At 43.0% G+C, this 8,591-nt stretch overlaps 2 protein-coding genes across 2 annotated transcripts; one reads left to right on the top strand and one right to left on the bottom strand.

Annotated features, from left to right (window-relative positions):
- Positions 1–3,158, bottom strand: LOC125526059 (protein GET1). Its single transcript, XM_048691086.1, has 7 exons — positions 2,928–3,158; positions 2,646–2,725; positions 2,454–2,524; positions 2,182–2,252; positions 2,015–2,096; positions 611–660; positions 1–264 (listed from the first exon to the last, which is right to left on the bottom strand). Exons 1-7 carry the CDS (start codon positions 3,006–3,008, stop codon positions 181–183), a joined length of 519 nt encoding a protein of 172 aa, XP_048547043.1. The 5' UTR covers positions 3,009–3,158; the 3' UTR covers positions 1–180.
- Positions 3,159–3,245: 87 nt separating this feature from the next.
- LOC125526058 lies at positions 3,246–6,006 on the top strand. The gene is made up of 3 exons (XM_048691085.1): positions 3,246–3,437; positions 5,275–5,396; positions 5,480–6,006. The coding sequence occupies exons 1-3, from the start codon at positions 3,293–3,295 to the stop codon at positions 5,798–5,800; spliced, it is 588 nt and encodes a 195-aa protein (XP_048547042.1). The 5' UTR covers positions 3,246–3,292; the 3' UTR covers positions 5,801–6,006.
- The last annotated feature ends 2,585 nt before the right edge of the window (positions 6,007–8,591 follow it).

Below are 8,591 nucleotides of genomic sequence, written 5' to 3'. Positions count from 1 at the left end.
TATCAAACACCTCCATAGGTATCAGTAGGTCAGATAATTAAGCACAACATTTTTACAGAAAGTGAGAGCATCTGAAACAATGGTGCTGCAGATGTACCATCAGACAGAAAAGTCATAAGTACAAAAATGTGTGAGAGAAGATGAAAGCTCCAACAGCATTTACTTCATCAGAAGGAGCTACTAGTGCAGAAACATGGGGGCGAGTTTTTGGGACAATAATTTGCTGACACGAGAGGTCAAAAATAGCCATGGCATAATTCCAACCTGCAACAGAAACACAAACACGAGGGGTATTAGAGAACATAGAACAGCGTAACTTTTGTGTTAATTCCTGTGAAAATATCCAGCAAATTAGCTAGGACATTTGGATAATCTTTTCCAAACATGTGCATTCAAGATATTTGGGAGCAAACGATTAAAGGAAGCATGAAATAAGACACCCGCACACTGTATTTGCCAATCCTGCAAGTTTATGTATGTACACAGTAGGGTGTATCCCCAAAAGGAAATTCCTATTCATGTATTCCAGGAGAATATTTTTAGCATTGTGATAAAACCAAACTTGTCCTGTGCAAAGGAGAACCTTAGGCTAAACTTTGATTATGCTTACCACGACACGTCCTGTAGCAGCATCGACGCCTTTCCAGGAGAACATCCTTCCTGTAAATAATTCAAAATCATCAACTTCTTAATGCCTTGATGATGTGTTTTTCCGGCAGATACATCTTCATGGTTACACGTATAGTGTGTCCATGAAAACCAGTTTCGTTCCCAGAGAGTAAACAAGAACAAACATCCAACTCGAAAGTATGTTGCCTTTAGAGAAGTTGAAAGTATGTCAACATTCAATGATCTTACAGTCAAATATTATTGTATACCAAATATAAATGCAATTATACATATTAATGATCTGAAAACGGATAGAATGATATGGTAATTTGGCAGTTTGTCTAATTGTATTCGGTGGAGCTGGAGGGAGTATCTGGTTGATGAATTACTTTATTGGAAATCACTACACCACTACTTTGGGTAAAACTTTGTTTTTGCCACTCTAGCTTTTGCCCACTTTGCTTATGACATCGACAGTCTATCTCTGTACACACCTCTGGCTATTACTTTTTCAAATACAGAGATGTCAGTACTTGAATATGACAAACTCTAAAACTTGTGTTTGTATGAGCTCTCAAGAAAAAATAAACAGGACTAGCCTTGGTGGCATTTTTGTAAGAAGAAAGGCGAGCACCAACCCAGCGGAAGCTGAGCCTCAAACGCAGGTCGGAGGGCTGTCAACACTTCAGCATGCTCCAGCTTGCCAACTGGTCAACACCCAGTTCTCTGAAAAAACTTTGACCAACCAGGACTAGCCCTCGGTGGCATTTTTGTAATCTATCTATACCAATATAAAAAGACCCAAAGGGGCAGATCCAACTGATCTCGGCCATCGAACTAAGTCAATCCAACGACCTATACTGCTCCAATGGTGAGCGTTAAACGTGTTTAACATGCAACTAATATCATACCAAATATTGCACTAATCACAGGATTAACACACAAATAATAGAATACCTAATATCCGCGTGCAATTAATATATTGCCTAAATATTAACGTGTGTTGCGTTGCACATGCGCATTTACTAGTAAGAAGAAAGGCGAGCACCGAGGTTGAGCCTCGAACGTGAGTTAGCGGGCTGCGAGCAGTTCAGCCTGCTCCTGATCTGGCCTAGCCAACTGGTTGACACCCAGTTCTCATTTATATGAGCTCTCAATGTTTCAAAATGTCGAGTGTACACATTCTAAAATGATATACTATATATCACGATGAGCAAGCCTGGCAATTTAAAGCACAATGAGCAGACATCAGGCAGCTAATGAGGCTTTGGGTTTGGAACAAGTTAAGTGACAAGTGGCATTAACAAAGTGAGCAGACCTGGCAATTTAAAGCACAATGAACAGACATTAGGCAGTCAATGAGGCTTTGGACAAGCTAACAAAGTGATAAGTGGCATTAACATACCGAAGGGCTGTAGAAGATGGTTGGGGACGGTAGCTACAGGTGCACTCCAAAACGACAGAACGAGCAAACCATAGACTAGGACCTACCACCAGATCAATTTCATGAGACACTCCTGAGGGTATAAATGTCAAATACAACAGAGAACAAAAACTAAAATCATGAAGCACCTTGGTAGCCTTCAGAACTTTGCCATATTTCTCATGTTGAGACTGCTTCCCCTTAATGTCCGACTGTTGCACTGCAAAATAGAAAGAAGCTTATTTGTGTGCTGCATACTGATGGATGAGATTTGCTTTGATATCAATACCGGTGGAGGGTTTTCGTCCCAAAGAAATATAATTTTGGTAATCGGCTAATATGAGAAGAAAGATCACAACCACACCCAAATGTTAAGGGAACTAAATGTTTCAATGTAGGCAGCCAAGAATTCAACTCTTACATTTGGCTAGATCCTTCTCTTTAGCAGCAGCCAGCCTCTTGAGCTTTGCGGCCTGCGCAAACGTCGAGGGCCTGCAACAAGAACAGGGAAGGAATCGATGACATTGCAAAACATAAAGTTCTGAAGAACAACTCTATCAGAATCACCAAATCAGAAGACAGAGGAGAGGGTGCCGGTAAAGAAATCGCCTACGTTGACAGTGCACTGGACTCCTTGAGAAGCTGCGTGATTGCCACCCGTAGTTTGACCTGCTCATCGCTCACTGATCCCCTCTGCAACACATGAACCGATCAGGACAAGATTACCTGAACATAGCAGTCGAAATCGCGCAATGCAGCAGATCCACCAATCCTCCTCAATTCGCCACGAAATCGATCCTACTCTTCCACAGAGACCGAATTCTCCGGGGGGGATCGGCGCCAAATTCATCGGGGGGAAAGAAGGAGAGAGAGAGAGAGCTTCCGTGTCGCTGACCTTCTTGGCGAGATCGAGCATGCTCTCGAGCACGTGCACCGCGCAGACGAGAAGGAAGACGAAGATGGCCGCCAGGGCCATGGTCGCCGGTGGCGAGCGGGGCGGCGCCGCCGCGCGTGGGGGTCAGGGCGGTGGCGGTGGTGGTGACGGGTTCGTGGGTGGGTGGGTCTCCGTTGTGCGCGTGCGTGAGCCCGACCGGCCGAGCCAGGTAAGGTGCCTTGTGCGCGGCGTGGAGCGATACGAGCCGTTGGTTGCTGGGCCATCTATCGCGCTCGACGGCCCGGATTGGTTCAGGAGACCGGATAGGAGCCGTAAGAGGCTGGAAGGGAAAGGCACCACCAGACCGGGGAGGCGAAGCGGGATCCATGGCGCTGTCGAGCACGGAGAAGAAGACGGCGGCGGAGGTGGTCGCGGCGCTGGAGCTGCACCGCCACCCCCACGGCGGCTTCTACCTGGAGACCTTCCGCGACCCCTCCCTCACGCTCCCCAAGTCCGCGCTCCCGCCCCAATGTGTGTAAGCTTCGCCTCGGATTACTCACTGCATTCGCCTAGATTTCTTGATCTCGCGGTGGGATCTTCGACTAGACCACTCGGAGAATTGTAGAAGCGCTAGCTAGTTGCAGTAGCTCTTCAGTTTTCCTTAGTACTAGCCGCACTCCGTTTTGTGAGCTGGGGCTCGGTTAAGTGATGTTAATTACTTCTAGTTCGATATAGATCAGGAAACAGCACCATTGCTGGTGAGCGTTGCATTGTTCCGTGGTTGAAGCGGTGCCCGGATAATCCACTGAAGATAAAAAGGCCAGCATTTTGTTTGGCTATTAAAATTGCTGCTAATTCTCAAATCCGATCCGTCCGAAATGTTTGATTTGATTTCACTATTCTCCACCCCAATGGTTGCGGACAAAGATTAGACTCTTCCCCCAATCGCTCATGTACTTATTGCATCTTATTTACTCTCTGATTTGGTTTGAAGAAATTCATTGTTTCTCATGCTTAGAAAGTTTGTTGTTCATGTGCTATTTTCTAATTCAGAAAAATATTTTATGTCATTGTTTCCTGAGTTTTGCGCATTGACGCTCTCAAGCAATGAGCAATGCGTGTACTTACAAATTTGTGTCTGTAACTTCATGGATTTTGATGTCTTCTTGCACATCAAAAATTCAAGGTAGTAAGAATAAATGCACGAAGAAGAAAATACGTTTGTAAATTTCAAGACAATTAATTTTGCATGTTTGTTTTATGTTAGTCGAGCATGCTTTGTACCTGCACTATAGCTAGTGTTAGAAACCGTAGTGGTTGTTTTTAGTGGAGAAAGTGAAGTAGTTAGCACTAAGGGACTTGGGGTTATAAAAACTGTTCGGGATGTGCAAACCCCCGTATTTCTAAACCCTGACTTCTTGCTAGAAAAAAATACAAGCAGACTTGTTATTTATATTAGGTGATGCTGTCCATGTTTTAGAATAATTGTGGAAATAACATGAACATGGCCCAGACTTGGCATATGACATTTACGTCTTACCGTTTATGAGATTTCGTAACCGCTCGAAAGGTTTGTAAATTAAAAGCCTTCTCTTGGATCTCCAACATATATTTTAATCCATCAGATTTTCTTGTTGAAAAAATCTGTCAGTCATTGCTAGTTTTCTGAACCTTGCGTGTGGATCTGCTTATTTATGAGCATGAATAAATCAATAAATTATGTTGAAAGGTTCATTTATCCTTTACTGTTCTGCCTTTTTGCCAGCCAACTAAATTATGCATGTCATAACCAAGCCAAAGTGTTGGTTGTCTCAAACATATACCATCCAAAACCTGTGACTTGGTGACATCATCCTAGCACATTAAATTGTTCTTTTATGGTCTTCTATTGTTATACAACTCAGCTTAGCCAAATTTGTGCTATAATTCTGCTGTGACTTGTCAGTTTGGGGCTATGACAACACACATCAACATTCAAAGGATTTTGCATCCTTGTGCCTATGAACCCTCTTGTCGGAATAACGAGACAATCTGTTAGCTCACCTGAGCCATCACTACATTAACTTTCAGATGTTAGAACAAACAAACTATCAAACAAACTGAATAACTGAGACACTCGTACCTATGGTAGTAAGCCTTATCTGCTGCGTATCCTTAAATACTTTTTACAAGCACCATGCACTCAAAACTTCCGTAATTGGCTAATATAAGTGCAATGTCTAGTCGTTTCTGATATGTGTTAGTTTCTAAAGTTGGTAACAAGGAAACTCATAAGTTGATCAGTTGGATGTGCTGAGGTTTCTGAAGAATAGCTTCTGTTAAGCAATAGGTCTTTCCTAATTTGTTACTTCGTGTTTAATTCTTCTAGATAAGGTGGACCGTGCTGTGAGTAGTGCAATCTATTTCCTGCTGCCTGCTGGGGAGATCGCTCGGCTGCACCGCATCCCTTGCGCTGAGGCATGGCACTACTACATGGGGGAGCCCCTCACGGTCTGCAAACTTAGCGCAAAACAAAGTTGCTGATCATTTTCTAAGTATGCTGCCCATCTTATCCAATATAATACCCATTTCAGGTATTTGAGGTGCATGATGATGGGCAAGTCAAGATGACAGTAGTCGGTCCCGATCTACGGAAAGGGCAGAGACCGCAGTACACGGTCCCTCCGAATGTGTGGTTTGGCGCCTTCCTGACCCACGACATCGAGTCCTTCACTGATGACGGCAGTGTTTTTGTCAAGACACCTGGACGGGACCCTGACCTGCACTATTCTTTCGTTGGAGTGACCTGTGCCCCGGCATACAGATTCGAGGACGATGAAATGGCCACACGCGATGGCATGAAAGCTTTGGCTCCTAACGCGGAAGCTTTCATCAATTACCTTGTTCCAGCTTAGTGCATTGCTGCTGCAAGTAGGTTGTTGTTTGTGGTGAACATCTTCTATCTGCTAGTTATTGAAAACTAATGTGTATGGGTTTCAATTATTTGACTTTAGAGAGTAGTTCAGTATGGAAGTTGATACTCATGTAATCAAGTATGGAAGTTCAGTAAGGTTTGCTCTTTTTTCATGAATAAATACCATCCACTGGTGATATGTGTTTCTGTCGTTCTGTTTATGCCTGGTGAGTGTCGTTCTTATCAATAATGAGAAGTGCATGAACTAGTGACGCTCATAACAACAGACATAAGGATAAACTACCAAGATTTGAATGGAATCATTCACGTGACTCCCAATTTAGCGTTCATTTGATCGCTGCATGATAAGTTGTTAAGCGATGTTGGTTCTACTTAGCCTGTGTTTTCTCTTTGGTGATGGAATGCTAGTTGTTAGTCTTTATTTTTCATGAACTTTGTAATAATACATTGTTTTTTTTTGGTAGGTACATCGTCTAGATGTATAGGTTGAAAAGGCTAAGAAAAATGTGTTTAAAACATCGATAAAGCTCTTATAGTGGCTTATAACCTACCAAAGGAGCAAGCTCGTAACCTAAGGATTCATAGCTATTGACCTACCAGAGGACCAATAATTTCATACCACTGTCTACCGCATAACTCTTTTATAAGGAGCAAGTCTTCCCTAAGGAATAACTCGTTCCTCAGTTTACTTCTGCCTTAGAATTCCATTTCGTGCAATATTTGTCATGCCTCTTTGCTAAAGGCATTTGAATTTGATAGACATGGGCATAGAAGGCACCGGGAATTTTTGATGAATAACTCGAATTGCAACATCCACTCAGTCGTGCTTAGCTCCGAGCCTCATCCCCCGGGCCGGACGGCGCAGTCATTTTTTATGTACCAGCACTCAGATCCTTCGTCTATATCTTTGTACATGCCATTAGACCAACATGCTGTAGTTGGGCTACGCACCACATTATCATGCCATCTTTAATGTACCAGCACTCGCATTGCTTCTGGTTCAGTAAGTATGGGGGGAAGAGGCATGAGAGAGGGGGGCTGCCAGACAAAATGCAACATGGCTTGATGGATTTAATCATTCAGCCTTACAGCAGGGCAACAAATTTGCGATCAGTCTGTTTTAAAGTAGAGCCTCCAGATTTGTTTGCTTTTTAGCCTGACTTGTCGGAATGGCACCAATCACTAACTCAGGCAAAAGTTACAAGACTGGCCCCAAGGCCGTCTAATTTCATCAACAATTCTTGATCGCGTTCCATGATGTTATAACTAGTGAACCAAAAAATCAAAGCACCGATTAATGCACTTTGTAGCTATTGCCTAGTATTGCCTCGTGTGCTCTGACACTCCTCCTCGAATACTTGCAGACTTGCAAAACGGCACAGACGTTGCTAGCCGTAGGTGGCACCCTGTCGATTTGTGACTGCTTGTGGTGATGCCTGCTAACCGTGGGTGCCCGCGCATGTGGAGCATTTAGGAATTCTCATCAATGGTAAGTCACAAATGACAGGTTTGTAAAATGAAAATCTTCTCTCTAGGATCTCCAACAAATATTTTTAATCCATTAGTTTTTTTTCTTGTAAGTATCCATCAGTTAGTGCTTGTTTTTCTGAAGCTTGCACGCGGATCTGCTGGTTTATGAGCATTAATCAATAAAATTATGTTGAGAGGTTTCTATATCTTTTATACTTCTGCATTTTTGCTGGCGAAGTAAATTATGCATGTCATAACCAAACCAAAATGTTTGTTGTCTCCAACATATACTCCCTATGTTTCTTTTTACTTAGCATATAAGATTTGTTCGAAGTCAAACTTTGTAAAAGTTTGACCATGTTGTTAGAAAAAAAAAATCAACATTCACAATATGAAATCAATATCATTAGATGCATCATGGAGTTAATTTTCATATTGTATAACTTTAATATTGTAGGTGTTGATACTTTTTAATATAAATTTGTTCAAACTTTATGAAGTTTGACTTTGGAGAATTCTTATACGTGGAGTAAAAAGAAACGGAGGGAGTACCATCAAAACCTATGACTTGGTGACATCAGCCTAAAACATTAAATTATTTATGGTCCTGTGTTGTCATACAACTCTTCTTAGCCAATTTTGTGGTATAATTTTGCTTTAACTTGTGAGTTTGGGGCTATGACAAGACACATAAACATTCAAAGGATTTGTCATCCTTGTGCCTATGAGCCCCACTGTCAGAACAAAGAGACATTGAATTATCTCTCAGATCACATGAGCCATCACCCTTAACTTTCAGATGTTACAACAAACAGACTGAATAGGAGAGACACTCAAACCTATGGTTGTAAGCCTTATCTTGAACCTATCCATAAATACTTTTTCAAGCACCATGTATGCAACTAGGCAAACAAGTTGAAGCTGAACTACACAAAATGGGGAGGTACAGAGACAGGGTAGAGAGGTTCAGAGGCAGCTCCATAAGCTAGACGCACAGAGCATGTATGAACGGGAACGGCACCCAGGACAGGATCGAGGCCCTGGCATCAGGTTTTGAATGGAAGGCCCAAGTTTTGAGATCACAACAGCGTTGAGGCACCGCAAGTTCGGGCGCATCAGCCGGAACGCCACGCCGTCACACCCAGAGTAGGTGATCAGCTTGTAAACAGAGGATGTGAAGGCTTTGCTGCCTGTCAATGCTGGATCTCAGCACCCGGCAGTCTTCAGCGCCAGGAAACGGCTGCTGGGGGATGGCTGCCGCGAGGCATTTGAACTCTTCTTCAGCCACCGACGATAGCCTG

The sequence above is a fragment of the Triticum urartu genome, chromosome 7, assembly GCF_003073215.2.
Source record: "Triticum urartu cultivar G1812 chromosome 7, Tu2.1, whole genome shotgun sequence".
Classification (NCBI taxonomy): Eukaryota; Viridiplantae; Streptophyta; class Magnoliopsida; order Poales; family Poaceae; genus Triticum; species Triticum urartu.
The sequence above is the reverse complement of the archived record's forward strand: the minus strand, read 5'-3'. Positions and strand labels throughout refer to the sequence as shown.

What these genes read in the sequence shown, in the direction of transcription:
- LOC125526059 (XM_048691086.1), bottom strand. Translation starts at nt 3,008, where the DNA reads ATGGCCCTGGCGGCCATCTTCGTCTTCCTTCTCGTCTGCGCGGTGCAC. An exon ending in GAGTCCAGTGCACTGTCAAC is followed by an intron (nt 2,525 to 2,645) that starts GTAGGCGATTTC and finishes TTCTTGTTGCAG; the next exon opens with GCCCTCGACGTTTGCGCAGG. An exon ending in CCATCTTCTACAGCCCTTCG is followed by an intron (nt 661 to 2,014) that starts GTATGTTAATGC and finishes AATTATTTACAG; the next exon opens with GAAGGATGTTCTCCTGGAAA.
- LOC125526058 (XM_048691085.1), top strand. Translation starts at nt 3,293, where the DNA reads ATGGCGCTGTCGAGCACGGAGAAGAAGACGGCGGCGGAGGTGGTCGCG. An exon ending in GTCCGCGCTCCCGCCCCAAT is followed by an intron (nt 3,438 to 5,274) that starts GTGTGTAAGCTT and finishes TAATTCTTCTAG; the next exon opens with ATAAGGTGGACCGTGCTGTG. An exon ending in ACATGGGGGAGCCCCTCACG is followed by an intron (nt 5,397 to 5,479) that starts GTCTGCAAACTT and finishes TACCCATTTCAG; the next exon opens with GTATTTGAGGTGCATGATGA.